General features: G+C 42.8%; 1 protein-coding gene across 4 annotated transcripts in view; it reads left to right on the top strand.

The window, feature by feature from the left end:
* STIM1 (stromal interaction molecule 1) overlaps nucleotides 1-20,015 on the top strand; it is a 169,835-nt gene that overhangs the window by 144,444 nt on the left and 5,376 nt on the right. For 2 of the 4 annotated variants that reach the window (XM_074372510.1, XM_074372511.1), the window contains 6 exons: nucleotides 5,538-5,715; nucleotides 9,736-9,913; nucleotides 14,646-14,813; nucleotides 15,325-15,425; nucleotides 15,708-15,943; nucleotides 19,020-19,401. In XM_074372510.1, coding sequence (XP_074228611.1) covers nucleotides 5,538-5,715; nucleotides 9,736-9,913; nucleotides 14,646-14,813; nucleotides 15,325-15,425; nucleotides 15,708-15,943; nucleotides 19,020-19,401 — 1,243 coding nt within the window. Of the gene's footprint in view, nucleotides 1-5,537; nucleotides 5,716-9,735; nucleotides 9,914-14,645; nucleotides 14,814-15,324; nucleotides 15,426-15,707; nucleotides 15,944-17,220; nucleotides 17,314-19,019; nucleotides 19,402-20,015 lie in introns of all 4 variants that reach the window. The other 2 variants (XM_074372512.1, XM_074372513.1) reach the window with 2 other exon arrangements.

The following is a 20,015-nucleotide window of genomic DNA, read 5'->3' as shown; positions in this document are numbered from 1 at the left end:
ACTTGAAAAGAATGTATATCCTATTTTTGAGGGGTGTAATGCTCTGAAAATATCCACCAAATCTAATTTTTCTATTGTATTATTTAATTTCTCTGTTGCCTTATTTATTTTCTGTCTGGAAGATCTGTCTAGTGATGTTAATGCAGTGTTAAAATCTCCTACAATGATTGTATTCCCATCAATTACCCCCTTTATCTCTGTTAGTAATTGTTTTGTGTACTTAGGTGCTCCTATATTTGGTGCATATATATTAATGAGTGTAATATCCTCATCTTGTATTACTCCTTTAATCATTATAAAATGTCCTTCTTTATTTTTCTTTGTGGCCTTTGTTTTAAAGTTTATTTTGTCTGAAATCAGTACTGCTACACCTGCTTTTTTGGCTTTTCCATTTGCGTGGAATATCCTTTTCCATCCTTTCACTGTCAATCTATATGTGTCCTTCTCCCTAAAGTGGGTCTCTTGTATGCAGCATGTTGAAGGTTCTTGCTTTATTATCCAATCTGCCAACTCTATGTCTTTTGATTGGAGCATTTAGTCCATTAAAATTTACAGTAATTAATGATAGATGTGTGTTAATTGCCACTTTGAACTTATTTTTGCAGTTCCTTTCTTCTTCCTTTTGTGGTTTGGTAACTTTCCTTTGTATTATCTTGGATTTTATTTAGTTTTTGTGACTCACTTGTAAGTTTTTGGCTTGCGGTTATCCTTTTGTGTAATTCTATTAACCCATTAGTATAACTGTTTGTGTTAAACAGATAGTAATATAAGCTCAAACCCATCCTACTGAGAACAAAAAATTTTAAAAAGAAAAAAAAGTACTCTATATTTTCTTGCTTCCCTCTCCCACTCTTAATGATTTAGATGTCTTCTTTTACAATTTTGTGTTTATTCTATTTGTAATTCATGATAATTATCACCTTTCCAGTTATGAGTTTCTCATTTTTGTAGCATCTTGCTTCTTTTCTATTTAGAGTAGAATATTTCTTTTAGCATGGGTTTAGTGTTGCTAAACTCTTCTAGTTTTTGCTTGTCTATGAAATCCTTTATCTCTCCTTCTATTCTAAAGGATAGCCTTGCTGGATAAAGTATCCTAGGCTGCATCTTTTTTTCACTCAGGACTTTGAATATATCTTGCCACTCCCTTCTGGCCTGTAGTGTTTGTGTAGAGAAATCAGCTGAGAGCCTTATGGGGGTTCCCTTGTAATTCACTCTTTGTTTTTCTCTTGCTGCCTTTAGGATATTATCTTTATCCTTGGCTCTGGCCATCTTGGTTATGATATGTCTTAGTGTGGGTCTGTTTGGGTTCTTCTTGTTTGGGACCATCTGAGCTTCCTATACTTGGATATCTGATTCCTTCTTTAGGTTTAGGAAGTTTTCAGTCATGATTTCTTCAAATACCTTTTCAATCCCCTTTGTTCTTTCTTCCCCTTCTGGAACCCCTATTTTGCGTAGATTGGCATGCTTTATATTATCCCATAGGTCCCTTATATTGTTTTCATTGTTTTTTAATTTGTTTTTGTCTCAGCTGTTCTGATTGGGTGCATTCTGTTGTCCTGTCTTCTAGGTCACTTATTCGTTCCTCTGCATTATCTAGCCTGCTTTGTACATCCTTTAGATCAGCTCTCATCTCAGCAAATGAGTTTACCATTTCTACTTGGTTCTTCTTTATAGCTTCAGTTTCATTTTTGACATATATTATATCTCTAAACACTATCTCTTTTAGTTCCTTCAGTACTTTGATCACTCCTTTTCTGAAATCTTGATCTAGTAGGCCATCAATGTCTATTTCATTGTTTGTTCTTTCAGCGGATTTCTCTTGCTCTTTTAATTGGGAGTGGTTCCTCTGCTTCTTCATATTGCTTGTATCTCTCTGGCACTGTGGCTTATGGCATAGACTCTTAATTTCCACTTTTTTCCTCTTTTTTTCACCTGACACAATAGTTTATAGATTCTCTATTAGGGTTCTCCAGAGAAACAGAACAAATAGGGTATGTGTATAGATATATAAAAGAGGAGATTTATTATGAGAATTGGCTCATGTGATTATGGAGGCCAAGAAGTCCCATGATTTGCCATCTGCAGGCTGGAGACCTAGGAGAGCCAGAGGTGTAATTCAGCCTGAGTCCGAAGGCCTGAGAACCAGGGGAGCTTATGGTGTCAGTCCAAGTCCAAAGGCCAGAGAATCGGAGGGCCAATGGCATGAGTCTGAGTCTGATTCTGAAGACCTAAGAGCCTGGAGCGCTGATGTAAAAGGGCAGAAGATGGATGTCTCAACTCAAGCTGACAAAGCAGATTTGCTGCTCTCTGCCTTTTGATTCTGATCAGGCTGGTCCTCAGCAGCATGAGGACAATTGGGTGATGCCCACTTACATTAGTGAAGATGGTCTTTACTCAGTCTACCGATTCAAGTACTAATCTCTTACAAAGACAACTTCACAGATGCATCCAGAAAGAATGTTTTACCAGCTACCTGGACATACCGTAGCCCAGTCAATTTGACACATAAAATTAACCATCACAGATTCCCTTAGGACTGTGGGGTTCAGCCCAGGGCCCCACTGAAGGATCCTGATAATTCTCACATCTACTCTAACTTGTACTTCTTCCTCAAACTTCACATCTGCATTATTCATTACCTACTGGATATGTCCATCTGAATATTTCCAAACACCTGAAAGCACTTTTATTTGCAATTATGCATTTGATCTCTTTAGTAATTCTGTGATAGTGCATTTTACAGCTGAGAAAGCTAAGACCCAGATAGGGGAACTGAATTTCATAACAAATTTGGGCAGAGGCAAGTGTAGAACCCAGACTTCCAATACTCAGTGCAGGATGCTTCCTTTGATGAAACAAGAATTTCTCTACATGAGGCCTTATGTTTAACCTTGAAGGCCTGGCTATTCGGCCTTTGGGTCTTCACTGTCCTGAAAGCAATGCCACAGCCAGCTCCCAGCATCCTGTTTGCAGGGGAGGGCCTTGGAACTCTTAGAGTCATTCTCAGGCTAGATCAGGGGATATAGGCATCTCCATGGTGAGAGATGTTTGCATGTAACAAAGCAGATATCTGCTGCGTTGAGTATGAGAAAGTAGTGTGTAGCAGAAAGACTGCAGTCAGGTAAATCTGCATTAGAATTCCAGCACTGTGACTTTTTATGGACTCTAGCACTTTTAGTGCCCCTGTGGAGCCTCAGTTTTCTGGTCTATAGAATGGGGATACCCTACCTTATGGAGTAGTTGAAGAATTTGAAATGTGAATATAAATGCCTGAAACAGTTGATATTTTCTCTCATTTCTCCTCCTTTATTATGTAGATTAAGGAGAGAGAGCTTGAAGCTGATCAGTACTGTAGACACTGGCTTACAGACAAGAGATGATCAGTAGGGACCATGGAGTAAATCAACCAGATTAGACTCATTTTCTACCTACCAAACTTGGTAGCTCATGGAATGTGACAGACAGCATATCAGAGCTTCAGCTAGGCATTTGACAAGGCACAGGGGCCTATGAGGTGGATTCTTGTATATTTAAGTGGAGTCAAAACTGGTTGAAGAGATCCAGAGGATACTGATAGGTGGAACAGGATTACCTCAGAGGAGGGGCTGACTGATAGGTCCTATCCTTGGCCCTGGTCATTCAGTATTTTTATTCATGACTTGGATGAGAATATGAGGCAGGAAAAAATAATAGGATCTTGTTCCAAATTGATCTGAACAAAGTAGAATAAGAGGCTGAATAGAATGGATAGGTGCCTGATCTTCATGCCCACCTTAAGAACTTTGAAGGTTGGAGGTAATGGAGGAAGGTGCTGATTGCACAGAGCCTTGTTTGAACAGAATACCTTTGACTTTTGGTAGGAATGTAAAGGGGATGCTGGAGGTGAGAAACCCTTGGAAGCCAAGATGAAAAGTCCTTAACAAACAGAGGAGACAGGGAGCCTTTGGTAGAGGCTGTGTAAGAGGCAGGTGTGTTCCAGAAAGGAAGGCAGTTCACTGTGCTGCAGAGATATCTTTTCTTGGGACTTGAAGGACAAGAGAGTGAGGATTTGAGTATGGCTTGAAGTGTAGACCTGTCTGGAGGATGGCCATAGAGGACCCTCAGTTTTCTCCGTTAAGTCTGGCATAAACATGTAAAGAACACAGCTACACCTTGGATCTAGTAACTCCCTTGGATGGAAATAGAATGTGCTAATCTATCTTTGACCCCACACCATCCCCATGTCCTGCTTCTCAACCTTTCAACGAGGTGCTATGCATAGGACCTTTTTTGTCAAACTGGGCCTCAGCTTCATGCAGTAGAATTCCAGCTACATGTGTCTTTTCCTGCTGTCTAGACCCTGCCTCAACTTGGTGGCTCTGCCTGAGTCCTTTTGGATTCCCCTCAGCCCCTTGTCTTTACTGGGCACTGAAATCCTGTCAGTCCTGCCTCTTCCTCCCCAGCTGAGGTAACCTGCTGGCACAGGAAGTCATTCCCTCGTTTCTCCTCTGAGCCACAGCTGCTCTATTTCAAGTGGAGTACAACGTAGGCAGGGCTTCCAGCAGCAGCTTCTTCTCCTATAGTGAAGGTGTCTCTTTCAGTCTCCTGTGCTGTGGCCCAGAGCTCAGGTCTGGTACATTAGGAGCAGTCTCAGGCTCCAGGACTGCCCCTCTTCTGGTTGGCTCAGTTAGGAACTAATTAAGAACTCAGTTAAGTCCTAAGAGGACATGGATTTTGCTCCTGTTTTCTGGTATTATTCCTTGTTTAGCTTTTCAGTTTTGCCCTGGAGGCTGAGCATTGCTTTGAACCCCAGCTGGTGGCCAGGGCCCTGGCACTTCACCAAGTTGTTGCCAGACATTGTCTGGAGGTAGATCTGCCCCTCTCTTCCTGGCACATGTAATGTGTTATATATACCAATCTCTTGATGCTACTCCCATTCCCCCTGATGTATGGGTTGTGCCACAGCCTAGAAATGCTCTCCATAGGTGAGAATTGACCTGCTCTGGATTTTATACCTTGTACATGGAATAGCCTAGTAGTCCAGGAGACCTAGCTCCTGCAGTAACCTCAATCCCACAGACAGTCCTCAAGACGTAGTGACATTGCTTCATACCCTTACCTTAGTTCTTCCTTGTACAGAATCTAAATCTCAAAAGTACTCACTTGTATGACTTCGGGTAAATCTCTTTCCCTTCTTCCTACTGTAGCACCTTAGCTTTGCTTACCCTGTAAGGCAGAAGCACTGCCTCCAGGCACATGGGCTCATCACAGCCCAGAATGGCTGGGATGTATTGAGAAGACACCAGTTCTCTCCTCTTCGCTGCATACTACACAAGCATGATCAGTAGGCTTCCTTATTGCTCTAAGGCCTCTCATCCTTTCCAAACTAGGCCTTAACTTAGCAGAGAAATAGGCACAGAGTGTGGCAAGTATGTGTCTAAGAAGGGAAATGAATTCCTCTTGAGTGGGAAGGCTTCATGGAGGAGGGGATACAGCGGTGTCTGCAAGGCTAAGCCTGCAATGGGCAACCTGACTCACCATGACTTCCTCTCTGGCAGTGACCCGCCATAATCACCTCAAGGACTTCATGCTGGTGGTGTCTATCGTTATTGGTGTGGGCGGCTGCTGGTTTGCCTACATCCAGAACCGTTACTCCAAGGAGCACATGAAGAAGATGATGAAGGATCTGGAGGGGTTACACCGAGCTGAGCAGAGTCTGCATGACCTTCAAGAAAGGTAAGGTCCTGCCCCTTCCCCATGGCCCTGGTGCTGGCAGCTCTTGGGAGCCTCCTGTTTCCACCTGGGTTGTGGGCCACCTGGCCCCTGAGACCCTGCTGATGCAGCTGCCCAGGCTGTGTCATCCTTCCAAAACTGCAATGGAGCTTGGGTACCTGCATTCCATTGCATAGGCAAGTATTCCTCCCCAGGGCAGAAACTTATTTCTGTCTGTTCTCCTTTGGAGCTTCAGAGGGAGAAATGTGTGGAGCTGTCAGAGGTCTTGAGCTCTCTGTTTGGATGGCTTGTTAGGGATCATTCTATCCTTTGTCCTACATCTGGACTGCTTTCCTTTCCATAAAAATAGACATAATTAACTGTTCTCCAAAGAAACCTCACAAATTGGTCTTCCTAATACCTTTAGTTCTTTCTTGTACTGAATCTAAATCTCAAAAGTACTCACTTGTATGACTTTGGGTAAATCTCTTTCCCTTCTAGGACTTACTTCCTCATCAGTAATGTGAAGGGATTGACCTGCGAGGATATCAAAGCCTTCTAGCTCTAATACTCTGGGATTCTGTTTAAATAAAACATGACTTAAAAACTATTGTATAAGATCTAGTTGTGAAGAGACAGTGCCAGTCAGTCAGGTGACCTGGGTACTTCCTGACATCTAGGAACCGGGTCTGTGCGGGGAATTGTAAGGAAGTCTCTGCTCCTGGGACCATGAGGCTCACACATAAGAAGGCGCAGTGACTCGGTGTCAGCTTACGGGACGAGAACGCCAAGGACTGGAAGGGCACAGGGGCAGGAGATGGGTGGATGTGGAGTCTGAGGAGGTGGCTTTGAAAGATGGGTAGGGCAGTCCTGGTAGTTCTGGTCAAATGTATAGAGGGAGGCCAGATCCCTGGCACCTTAAGACTCATGGGGAAGTTTAGTAGGAGGCAAAAGGCAATAGCGAGTCAATGCAGGCATTTGTTTTTTCAATTTGTTTTGTTTTTGAGAAGAGGAGAGCCCTACATCAGGACTGTCTTTTAGAAAATTATTCCAGCAGCCTAAAGACTCCAACTGGGAAGTCTTTGCAGGAATCCATATAAAAGGAAATGAAGTCTGGCTCTTTTCTGTTATTTTAAAATGACAGATACTGTTTTTTTGAAGGGATAGGGAAAGGATTTCTTAAGAGCTAGGTACTGTTAAATACTTAAATGCATCATTGTTTTAAGTCACCACAACCCTGTTAGGTAGGTATTATTATTATCTCACTCTTAGAGTTGAAGACAAAGTCTCAGAGAGTGTGAATGCTTTGCTTGGGGTCACATATCAGTAAATAGTGAGCTAGGAATTTTGACACCCATAGGGTGCATCAGTAAGGGCAGCCCTAGCAGATTCATTTCCATGGGCTGGGCTTTTAGGGGGCAAGAGGAGTTTTATCTTTGAGCTGATTCCTGGCTACTTTGCTGGGCCCCTTGTTTCTGGGCCCTTTTTCAACTGGGGGCTAAATGCTGCTATGTGGGCAGTTCCCATTCTTCATTTGTCTGAAAAACATGTACTGTTTTCATTCCAAAGGCAAAGAATCTAGGCAGGAGGCATTCCAAGTTCAGGGATAAAACTAAGCTCCCAGATCTCCCTGCTCCCCAAGGCCTCCAGAGCTAAATAACCACTGTGGCACTTTGAGAAATGAATGCACACACACACCCAGAGACAGGCCTGCACACGTATATATCCTCCTCTGACATTGTCTAGAGCCTACATGCTTCCTTGTCCCTCCTCCCTTGGCAGGCCTGCTCTGCCAGCCACCATAGAGCTTTTTTACAGAGTTCCTGATATTTGGGGTGAATAAATGTAATGCCACATGTGCATTCCAGTTAGGATTGCATTGGGTTTCAAGATAATTCTTTGAGGCAGGCAGGATTTTGATTCCCACTTAAAAATGAAGAAACAGATCTCGCTTAGGGAACAGACTTGTCCATAGTCATATAGCTACTTAGAGCCAGGGCTTGCAGTCAGGCTGCCTAATTTTCTTACTTGTAATGGTAATTGATAGCTGCCTTCAAGATGCTTAGTCTTCTGTGGAGGAGATGGAGTGGGGCAAGGCTTGATTGTACATTTATTTGCTCATTTCTGCACCCAATAGTATTTATTGATCTTTATCTGCATTAGATCCTGTTAGGACTGTGAAAGTGGGTAGTTTTGGTTTTATTTTAAAGGAGCTCCCTATTACGTGGGGAAGACAGACATATCAAAGGCTTTTCAGAAGAGGCTGTTTTCAGAGAGGATATTATTTCAGTGGTGAATTGAATTCCTAATGGTATAATTTCTAGCAATTGGGTCATGGAAGAATACAATAGAGGAAGATAGTCAGCAAGGGAAGGAGGCTGAGGCTGAAAATGGCGCCTCTGATTTGTTTTTAGCTGTGCATGTAGCGCCACCTGCTGTGTATCTTGAGGAGGTTCAACTCCCTTTCACTCCAGGGGCAAAGTGGGCAGAAGACTACAATTTGTCAGCAGGAAACTTGCAGCCTAGACGTTTTACCCCTTCCCTCCCTGCTTTTCCCACCACATCTTTTGAGGCTTTAGTCACTGACAAATATGTACTTGGTTTTTTCAGAGATTAAGTTCCATTTCTGCCCCTTCTGTTTCACCTGCTTGATTTACTCAGTAGTCAGTGCTCTTCTCTGTGGGCCCTTCTTGTTCTGTAGCCTGTCCTTCCTGTTCTGTACCTCAAGTCTAAGCCATATATTGCTTGTCTTCTTAATCATCCTTTTACCCTCCTATCCTGGTCCACCAGTAACTCGGTGGTTCCTACTGAGGTAGGAAGACCTGACAGTGGCTAAATCCTTTCTCCTAGAGGGATTAGCCAAACTCTTACTCCTTCTGGGTTTAGCTTATGCCTCACCTTCTCTGACTCCTTTCAGGTAGAGTTGATCACTCCATCCTTTTTGGCCTACCCAACACCTTGTATATCTGTTATAGAACTTACACACTGTGTATAGCTATCTGTTACTTGTCTGTATTGGACTAGATCATGAGTACCTCAGTGACAGGGACAGTTTTCTCACTCATCTCCATATATCTAGGCCTCAGCACAGGGCTCAGCATTTGGTAGACACCTGAAAGTACTTGGTGAATGAATGGATGAATGAATGAATTAACATAGATAGCTATGTGGAGGAAAGAAGGGAGGAAGGAGGAAGCTTGTTTGGACGGATGGAGGGTTTTGTCAGTGAACAGAGGGAATGTGTGGGTGAGTACAAGGGTATATCTTCATTATAACTGATGCCCTTGAGATCTTACCCACCATGGAAGATACTTTGGAAGGGAACTCAGGGCCAGGGGCAGCAGGGGGCTCTCCCAAACCCTGTCTACCCGCTTTGGCATGAATTTCATTTTCTGTGCTTCTGAGAACAGGTACTCAGAAGTCCAAGAGGTACAGATCAATAGTTTCTTTCTTATCTTCCTTTCATCTCTCCACTACCACCACCCTTTTCCATATCTCAGCCATCAGGCTTTCTCTGGGTCTTTGGTCTAGCTTACAGGGTATTCTACATTTATTGCACCTTACAGATACCTTGGTATCAGGGGAATAACTATGGGATTTGTGGTCATACAGATTGGAATTCTGGTCTCAGTTCTACCTGCAGTTACTTCCCCTCTCTAAGCCTTCATGTCCATACCTGTGCCAGGCTGACAATGATACAATATTGCATCATCTATCTGCAGGGAGGACACATGTGAAATACTTTGTAAACTAGTAGTTGTTATGTTCTTAGTATGTGAGACACCTTAGAAGGGAGGACTTAGATACCTGGGAATCTAGTTTCACAGCCTCGATTACTGGCAGCCAAATGATGGCCAACATAAGAGTTATGGTAATGATTGTGGTTTCTGTTGGCCCTGAGCTAACTCAGAGCCAGTCAGCAGAGTAGGGAGAATACATTCTGAGTGCTGCAGCCCTCATTTTCCTCTTCAATACCATGAGTCATGGCGTGTTGGCTGGTGCCCCCTTGCCTGGCCTTCTTCAGCTCCCTGCATCACCCCCCAGGCTGCACAAAGCCCAGGAGGAGCACCGCACAGTGGAGGTGGAGAAGGTACACCTGGAGAAGAAGCTGCGTGATGAGATCAACCTTGCCAAGCAGGAAGCTCAGCGGCTGAAGGAGCTGCGGGAGGGTACTGAGAATGAGCGGAGCCGCCAAAAATACGCTGAGGAGGAGTTGGAGCAGGTAGGAGAGTCTACAAATTCCTGGACACCTCGAGGGGTTGGGGTAAAAGGGCAGGGGCCAAAGATCTGGGTGCAAAGTTTCATTTATGAGGACTGAATATGGCTCAAAGAATACCTACAAGATTCTCTAGACTCTTACCAATGAGTAGTGGAAAGTTGCAACAGTGAATAAGGGGTGAAAGCAGTTATTCTGTCCCATTTTTATTGAGGTATTTACATAAATTGTACAAATCATAAGTATATAGCTGGCAATGTTTTAGATACGCATGTGCCTGTGTAACCACCATCTACATCAAGATGTAGAATCTTTTAAGCAACTGGAAGTCTCACTTTTACCTCTCCTGTTCTCCCTGTCAATATTCTACCCAAAAGGTAACTATAGTCATAAGCTCTAAACCAGATTAGTTTCACCTGATTTTGAACTTCATATAAATAGCGCTATACAGTATGTATTCTTTTGTTCCTTTCACTCATCATTATGTCTTGAGAGTCATCTGTGTTATTGCATGTAGTGATAGTTGGTTTATTTTCATTGCTGGGTATTAATCCATTGTATGAGTGTACTATAAATTATTTATCCATTCTCCTGTTGACAGACAATTGGGTTATTTGCAGTTTTTTTTTTTTTTTGCCTTTTATCAATAATATTGTTTATGAACCATCTTTGTGGGTATAAGCACTTATTTCTGTTGGATATTTAATATGCCATTTATATGCTTAGCTTTATCAGAAACTGTCAGTTTTCCAAAATGGTTGTACCAATCTATACTGCCACCAGCAACAGTGTGAGAGTTCTAGTTGACCTACAACCTTGCTATCTTTAGGCATTTTCACTTTATACATTCTGGTAGGGATGTAGTGGTATCTCAGTGATTTTAATTTTAATCTTCCTGTTGATCAATAATATTTAACACCTTTTCATAAATGTATTGACTGCTTTATTTAGGACTCTTTTCTCATTTTAAAAATTGGATTATCTTTTAAAAAATTGATTTGTAAGAGTTTTTAAGTATATTCTGGATGTAAGTCTTTTTGTGAATATATATACATATATATTGCAAATATTTTCTCTCAGACTGTGGTTTGCTTTTTTCTCTCTTAATATTGTCTTTTAATGAACGGAAGTTCTTGATTTTAATGAAGTCCAATAAATTAGTTGTTGTTTATTTTTTAATGGTGCTTTTTGTAGCCTGTTTAAGAAATCTTTTCCTACCCTCAAGATTTTTTCTTACATTTTCTTCTAGAAGCTTTATTGTTTTACTTTTCATATTTAGGGATATAGTTTATTTCAAACTAATTTTTGTGTATAAGATGAGGTAAGAGGTCAAAGTTTTTTTCCTAGGTAGATAGTTTATTCTGTCCTGTGGTCTATTTGTGTATACTTACCCACTTTATTCTGTCCTGTGGTCTATTTGTGTATACTTACCCCACATTTTCTTACAACAAGTCTTAATACCTGGCAGTGTTAAGTTCTCCAGCTTTATTCTTCTGCAAGATGGCTTTTGCATTTCTGTGTTAGCTTGTCATTCCATTACAGTATGCTTTGTTGGGATTGTTACTGTTTTTGCATTGAATCTATAGATTAATGTGGGGGAAAATTGACATTTTAACCAAATAATTTTTCCAATTCATGGGCATTGTTTATCCTGTCACCATTTAGGTCTTTTAAAATTTCCCTCAGCAGTGTTTTGTAGTTTTCAGTGTAGAAGTCTTGCACTTGAAAAAAATTTTTTGTAAACTTGCTCTTATTTTTCTAGCTGCTTGAGGTGGAAGATTAGGTTATAGATATTAAACTTTTAATCTTTTCTAAAACATGCATTTAGAACTATAAATTCCCATGTCAGCACTGCTTTATCTGCATTTACTAAGTTTTGATATTTCATATTTTCATTATCTTTCAGTTCAAAAGATTTTCTAATCTATATTGAGATTTCCTTTTTGGCCTATGGTTATTTAGAAGTTTGTTGCCTGATTTTCGAACACTTGAGCACTTTTCTGTTTTTCTCATTGATTCCTAGTTTAATTTTGCTGTGGTCAAAGAATATATGCTGTATGGCTTCAAATGTGTTGAGACTTGGTTGATGTAAAAAGACCACACAATACAATTGATAGGCAAAGAGTGTCAGACTGAATAAAAAACAAAACCCAACTATATGCTGTTTCCAAGAGATACACTTTAAATATAAGGATACAAATGGTTAAAAGAAAGGATGAAGAAAGATATATGGTAAACACAAAGCAAAATAAAGCAGGGGTAGCAAATTAATATCAAAGTAGACTTTAGAGAAAGAAGTATTAGGAGAGACAAAAATGGACATTTCATTTATGATAAATGTGTAACTTCAACAGTAATGTATAACAACAGTAATGTATAACTTGGATCACCTAATAATATAGCATGTGTATGCTATTATACATATCAAAAAGTGATTACGTATTGATTATATATTAATATATCTTGATTATATAATTAACGTACGGATTATATATTAGCATGTATTATATATTAATATATAATCAGTATATATAAGTTATATATAGATTACATATTGATATATATCAAAAATTGAAAAAACTAAAAGGATAACGGACAGTTCACAAATTTATAGATTTTAACATACCTCTTTCAATAATAAGCAGCCAAGGATATCAGTAAGGATATAAAAAATTTAAACATGATTAATCAATTTGACCCATTGATGCATATAGAGCATTTTACCTAACAACTGCAGAATACACATTCTCTTTAGTGTTCACATATTGCTTCTGGTCCATTCTCTCCTCTCCTTCTTGGAATCCAGTATTTATGTTAGACCTCTTAACTCTATTTCACATGTCTCTTATGCTTAGCTCTGTTCTTGTTTCTCTCTGTGCTTTGGTTTGGTTGTTTTATATTGCTGTGTCTTTGACTTCCCCAATCCTGTATTCTGCTGTGAACATTGTGCTGTTTAGCCCATCCATTGGAACCTACTTTCAGATAATGTATTTTTCTAGGATGCCCATTTTACTTTTGTATGGATTCTTGTTCCCTGTCCTGAATTTCCATGTTTTCATGTATTGTATCCATATTTTCTTGTGTTTTCTTTAACATTTCAATCATAGCTGTTTTAAAGTCCTTGTCTGTTAACTAACATCTGGATACTTTATGGGACTGCTTATTTTTCCTCTTGATTATTGGTTATATTTTCCTGCCTCATGTCTAGTAATGTCTAGTAATTAATTTTCATTAAATGCTGGACAGTGTATTTCCCCCATTCCATTTTGTAATTATTTCTCTCATTGCACAGTTTTTGAGCCTGTTAGGCCAGCCCTTTCTTGTGCCTCCTGACTGTCACACTTCCCTCTACTTGTTCTCTCTTCTCTTTTCTCTCTCCATTCTCCCCTTCTGAGCTGATTCCATACCTCTAACTGCTTTTAATGTAGAACTGGATCCTATATTTTCAGACTTATATTAGTATATTAGTCTCTAAGGTATTTGTTCCGCATTTTAAATCTGTAAAGCCAGCAGTGGGTCATTTTATAGTTTCTTTTTCAAGGAACAAACCCAAATGAGTCTTGATCCTCTCATAGGCTCTCAGAGGAATGAAGGTGTTCAGTCCTTAGCCAAGGCCCTCCCAGTTCATCTTAGGCTGAGGGGAGGACCTCAGGCCTGCTATGGGATACTTCCCCATTGCCTGAAGTTGGGACGAGACTGCTCTCAATTTCTTTTCTCTTTGATTCTGACCAGCTGAAAGTCAGTGTCCTGATGGGGGAGTTGAGGATCACTTGACTGGATGAGATAGCAAGGAATCCAGTGTATATAGTGGATTCTGTATATACTTCAGACCTTTGATGTTTAGGTGCTTTGTGGCTGCTTCATTATATGCTCCTTGCTGAGAAATCAGTGAGGAAATGTCTGCTTACACATTGGTCCTTCTGTATCTCAGCCCTTGTTGGCAATGCCCATGTTTGGTGTAAGCTTGCTTGTCGTCTTCTTGCCTTGTAGAGTGCTCTTCACAGCCTACCTGTCCTGCTGAATGGGAGAGTCATAAACAAAGTCTCTGGGCTAGCAGAGACTTTGGAGGGCATTCAGGCCAATCACCCTCTAGAGTAGCAATCATTTTTAAGCTCTTTACATGAGCTCTTTTCATACCTCCCATAATGGGGAGCTTACCTCTCTCCTGAGATCACCCCTTCACTTACAGTTTGGATTTGCATGGGAGAAAGCCTTTCTTTACACTAAATTGAGATCTGCTATAGGAAGCACATGGGGTCACACAGCCAGTCAAGTGATAGACCAGGGACCAGACTAGATTTCCAGATTCCCAACCAAGTGCTTTTCCTGCCACATTGTGATGAGTTGAGTCCAAGCACAGACCCCAACTCTCAGAAATATGATGATTCATTGAGATGACCTGTACCTCCAGAGAGCAGGGAAAATTGCTTAGATTGGCTGTATGACCAGGAGAGGCAGCTAATGAGGGAAAAAAGAATGTTCTAGTCTGGCAGCAAAAAAATATCTCCATCTGGGTTCTGGTTGACACTACTGACTGTGACCTTGAGTAGGTTACTTTCCTTCTCTGAGCTTGCTTTCTTGTATATAAAATACAGAGAATAATCCTTGCCCTTTTTCCCCTCCTGGGAGAGTTGTAAAGCTCACATGAGATAGCAGAAAGAACCCTGAAGTATCATACAGAGGCATTGGAGAGGGTCTTGGTAGTAGGAAGTGGCCTCACATCCTCTTGGCTGCGCAGGTCCGGGAGGCCTTGAGGAAAGCAGAGAAGGAGCTGGAATCACACAGCTCCTGGTATGCGCCAGAGGCCCTTCAGAAGTGGCTGCAGCTGACACACGAAGTGGAGGTGCAGTACTACAACATCAAGAAGCAAAATGCCGAGAAGCAGCTGCTGGTGGCCAAGGAGGGGGTGAGACCTGCCCTCCTGCTGCCTTCTCCTCTCCTCCTTCCCCCTCTCTTTTCCCTGCCCTTCTTCCTCCTCTCCGCCTCTCGCTGTCCTTCCTGTTGGACAAAGTGACATCCTGGTGTTGGGTTCAGTTTCTTTTCCTAATAATGTCCTCAAGCTTCTGGAGGAGGGAATGAGGGTGTGGGGCTATTCCTACCTGCCTTCTGGGAAAGATGAAGCAAGTAGAGGCAGGTAGAGGGAAGTATCTGCCGGCCCCAGCCTGCCATGGGGACAGACTCCTCCTGGGGCCAGGGTACTGTCAGGGGGTCCCTTTGCTTCTCTCATTGTCTCCATTTTCTCTCTACCCCTACTCTTTTCTCTCCCCTTGCCTTCCTTTTCCCTTTCCCTTCTTCTCTTCCTTCTTGTGCAGCCTAAGCTGTGCTAGGAGAAGGGGGACCCAGCCATAGAAAAGCATTTCTCATTTTTCCAACCTCTAATCCCTGCTCTTTTTAAGCTGAGGGCCTCATCTTTGCAGGCTGAGAAGATAAAAAAGAAGAGAAACACACTCTTTGGCACCTTCCACGTGGCCCACAGCTCTTCCCTGGATGATGTGGATCACAAAATCTTAACGGCTAAGTAAGTAGCACCTGTTGCCCAGCTCTGGCGCTGTCCATCCCATCCTCAGAGTTTGAGGGTGTCCAGGGCCTCCATCCTCAATTCTATTTCTTCACTGGTAGAGGTTCAGCTCTGGTCTCCTGCCCCAGCCCTAGCTATCTCCCACCTTGCTCTTAATTTTCTGATTTAGTTGTGTTTCTTATTTACACATATCCTCCCAACTTGTTCCTCTGAGAAGAGGCCTCATTTCTCATGGGACTCACACCTAGCCCATGGCTGCCATTTTCTTTCATCTGTCTTCAGGCAAGCTCTGAGCGAGGTGACAGCAGCACTGCGGGAGCGCCTGCACCGCTGGCAGCAAATTGAGATCCTCTGTGGCTTCCAGATTGTCAATAATCCTGGCATCCACTCACTGGTGGCTGCTCTCAACATAGACCCCAGCTGGATGGGTAGTACGCGCCCCAACCCTGCCCACTTCATCATGACCGACGACGTGGATGACATGGATGAGGAGATTGTGTCACCCTTGTCCATGCAGTGTAGGTGACCTCTTGGGTGGGGACGAGGGAAAGAGCCTTTGATGTGCAGATTGAGAAGTTGGCCTCTTCTGTGCTTAAGCAACATATGAGGCAGAAACCAAGGAAGGTGGTTCAACTCAGGACCTTGGTTAATAAAGCAGAATTTGCATCAGGATACTCCCTTATAGTTGTCCTTTTGGTTGTTTTTCCTTGCTATATGCTCTGCCTGCCCTCTGGGTCTATTGTGTTAAGTGTGTCTCCCTTCACTCTTTGTGTTTTTTTAATCCCTTTATTCTCCTTTTTTCCCTTCCTATCTACCTTTATAAAAATAATCTCCTTTAGTGGTTCATAATATAAAAATGGCATTCATTTTGACTACTTATTGCTTTTATTTGTTTTCATTTTATATTTATTATTCTTAATTGCTAAAGTAGATGAATGGAATGATGTCTCTTTCTTTTCAATTATTTATTTATTTATTTATTTTTAACATTTTTAAATTGAGTTATAGTCATTTTACAATGTGTGTCTTTCTTTTTGCTTTTTTGTGTGAGGTTTCATGGAGCAATAGTCCATTACAGTGATGCAGCCTTAAATCCTCCAAGTCAGAAAGACTTTCTTGTCCAGGAGGGATCTCCTGCACAAGGATGTCCGGGTTTCCACCTGCCCTCTTGGCCCTCCCCACCCTCTGTCCTGGGTCTTCCCTCCCCTTTTTCTCCTCTGTGATTGGCAAGAGCCGAGTAGAGCAGAGTCAAAAGAGACAACACTCTGTGGGAGTTCTTCAGTGAAGGGAGGGACATACCCCTTACTGACACAGTTGAATTTTTCTCTGGATCAGAGGCAATTTTAGATAAACAGAATAGACCTGTATGGGAAAGCTGTTGTCTGGGTCCATATCCCATGAATGCAGAGGGGGTGGCAGAAAGCTGGGCTGGATTAGGGGCTCACTTTCAGAAAGCCAGATTCTTTAATCAGGCTGGCTTCCAGCTCCAGACAGGATTTATTTGTAAATTTCTTCAGTGATAATTTGCCTCTGGCCAAGCCTCTTCATTCCCTGGTCTGATATCTTGCAGGACTTTAGTCAAAGGCCCAACAAGGTTAGGATCACCAGCGGGCAGAGCTTGATCCTGACATGTTGATCTAAAGTCTCCTATGTTCTCTGGGTTGGGAGGGACCTTCACTAGCTCTGAGACACCCACCCCTTGCCCCCGGCCCTTCCCTTGTCCCATTGAGGGGCAGGGTGAAGCCCTCTGTAAATCAGATTCTCTTCTCCTTTTGGCCTGGCTGTTGGACCCTAGATGCTGCCTGGCTGATGGGGCGTAGGTTCAGTGACCGCTCTCTCTGCTCAACATCCGTCGGCTCGGATGATCAGTCCCTCTGGAAATACCCGGGTTTGAGGAGCCCCTTTGGGGCCTTTGTTTTTCTGACTTTTGGGACTAAACTATCACTCCTACCCCATGGGCCCCTTCTCCTGCCTGCCTCACTCCCCTGCCTGTGCCCACTATTCCTGCACCACTGTCCCTACTAACATGAGGGAAGGGTTCGGGGGTGAGAAGAATCAGCCTGCTCAGCTGAGGGCTGGAGAGAGAACAGCCATGGTGATGGAAGCCTTAGGTTTCTCTTTTCAGCTCAGCTAGACAGATAAAGATGTCCTGGTGGCCCTTCTTCTAGCTGGGCTGAGATGCAAAGAGGGAAGGAAGGATCTTCCTCCTCTTTTCTCTTTCTTTGTTTCCCCCTTCTTTCTCCCTTTCCCCTTCCTTATTCCATGATTCCTCTTCCTCTTCAGCCTCCTTTTCAGGCCTTGAAAGCCACCAGCCATAGAAGCCCTGCCTCCCCAGCTCTCCATCACCATGGAACTGTGCTCTCTCCCTAATGGCCCTTCCAAGGCTTCTGCCATCCTTGTGACCTGGCCCTTTCTCTCATCTTTAAGGAGAAGGCAGGGAGGCCCATCTATCAGGATAGAGGAGAGAAAACAGAGGTGTGCATTCTGTTTTCAGCTGGAGCTGGGAGGAGGCCCAAGAGGGATGCTCTATCACATTCCTAAGTTACCTGGTACCCACATGCCCCTCCTCTGGGCATGGCGGTCATCATCTTCCAAGAGCCTGGTTTGGAGCATTAATCCAAGATCTGGTTCTTTGTTGGGTATACGCTTATTAGAGGAAGTTTAGAAAGTAAAAAGAGTAAATATGAGCATTAAAAAGGCACCAGTAATTCCACCATATTTGAGCACTTTCTCTTTCAGTTTTTTGTCTCTGTGAATTTTTAAGTAAGTTTTTAATGTGGCTAAAATAATGATAACCACTGCCATTTATTGAGTGCCGTGGACTGTGTCAGATACATTTAAAACATTATCTTGCAGCCTCATGACAACCCTGCAGGATTTTATAAACTGGGAATTTAAATAGGGAAGTAAGTTGCTCAAGGTCACAGCTAGAAATAGAAAGGCCTGGTTTTAAACTCTTGTCTTTTGTATTCCATAGCTCAAGGTGTTTCTTTTACATGTAATTTTGTATCCTTTTGTTTTCCCTGAGTGTTATAATAGACATTTTTCTATGTTCTAAAAATATTTTCATAAGCAGCATTTTTAAAAGCTGTATAACCTTCCGGCAACTGGATGTATTACCAATTCCCCAGTGTTTCACCTTTATGTTTACTTTCATACAACTATTAACAATGATGTGATGAATATGTTTATATATAAATCCTTGTCTAAATTGTGAATTATTTCCTGAGTTTGGCTTTCTAAAAAGGCTGGTTCTTAGTGCTCTCCCGGACCTTGTCCCAAACCCCTATCTTACCCTGTCCTGCCTGTGTCCTCCCACTAACTGCCTTGCCATCTCCTTTTATAGTAATGTTTGCCCTAGGTCTCCTTCCATTGGAATTGCCACTAAAACTGACCTGGGCACCTCATTTTCAACTCCCCCTTCCTTTTAGGGCCCCTGGTGGGAGGTTTGGGGGAGGAGGTACCCCGTTCTGTAGATTGGGCACCAAAGGCCCAGAGTGGTCTCCAGCGAGCATTTCTCCATGGGCAAACCTGCTTGCCTGCCAGCCCAAAGTAGGCTGGCCCTTCCTCACACTTTCTTCACTCTCCTTGCAGCCCCCAGCCTGCAGAGCAGTGTCCGGCAGCGCCTGACGGAGCCACAGCATGGCCTGGGATCTCAGAGGTTGGTAGAGGGCGAGGCTGGCCACTTCTTGACAAGCCGGGTATCTCTGCAGCGAATGCGCAGCCTTTCGTCTGGACAGTCTTTCAGTTCTGAAGGCCTCGGGACCAGCGCTCCATATGCCTCTGCTTCTTCTTCCTGCTCCTCTACTACCACCACCACCACTGCCGCCACCACCACCACCTCCATCACCACCGTCCATGTCCACCCTGTTTATTACCACCACAGCACTTCCTATTTCCTCCAGATGGAGCCCTACCCTGACCTACCCGCTTCTGACAGCACCGCTGTGATGCCTTGGCATTCAGAGAGCTTGGGGTATCAGCTGTCTCTCTTCTCTTTTCTTTCTTCCCTTCCTTACCTCTCTGCTGCCTTTACCTTGGCCATTGCCTGCTGGCTGCTGCTTGGTCAGCTGTGGGGGGTGTGCAGTGGTCTACCATCTCCTTGTCCTGTCCTTTCCCAGTGTGGGACTCCTCCTTAAGGTCAGTCTGACTCCCCACACCTCTCTTCCCTTCTCTGTTTAGGGTTTGCTGACTCTAAAAATGAGTAACAGCCCCCCTCCCTCACAGTCCTATAGCACTTTGGCCTAAACTTTCCCATCCATTATCCTAGTGGAGTCCTTTCTTCCTTTACTCCTTCAACAAACATTTATTGATACTCTCTGCCAGGCTCTGCTGGGCATGGGAATTCACAGATGATAAGATACAATCCCAGCCATCAAGAATTACAGTCTGGTCTGGGAGAGGTACATAAATAATTATGAAACAAATTGATAAGTGCTATGGGGGTGTTGAAGAGGCAGTGACTAACAGTGTGAACTTGGGTGGAATGCTTCACAAAAGGGATGACATTTGTACTAACACCCTGTGTGTAGGAAAAGGAGAAAGTGCATTCTAGGCAGAGGAATATGCACAGGCAAGGAGGTTCAAGAG

The sequence above is a fragment of the Camelus bactrianus genome, chromosome 10 (genome assembly GCF_048773025.1).
Source record: "Camelus bactrianus isolate YW-2024 breed Bactrian camel chromosome 10, ASM4877302v1, whole genome shotgun sequence".
NCBI lineage: Eukaryota > Metazoa > Chordata > Mammalia > Artiodactyla > Camelidae > Camelus > Camelus bactrianus.
The sequence above is the reverse complement of the archived record's forward strand: the minus strand, read 5'-3'. Positions and strand labels throughout refer to the sequence as shown.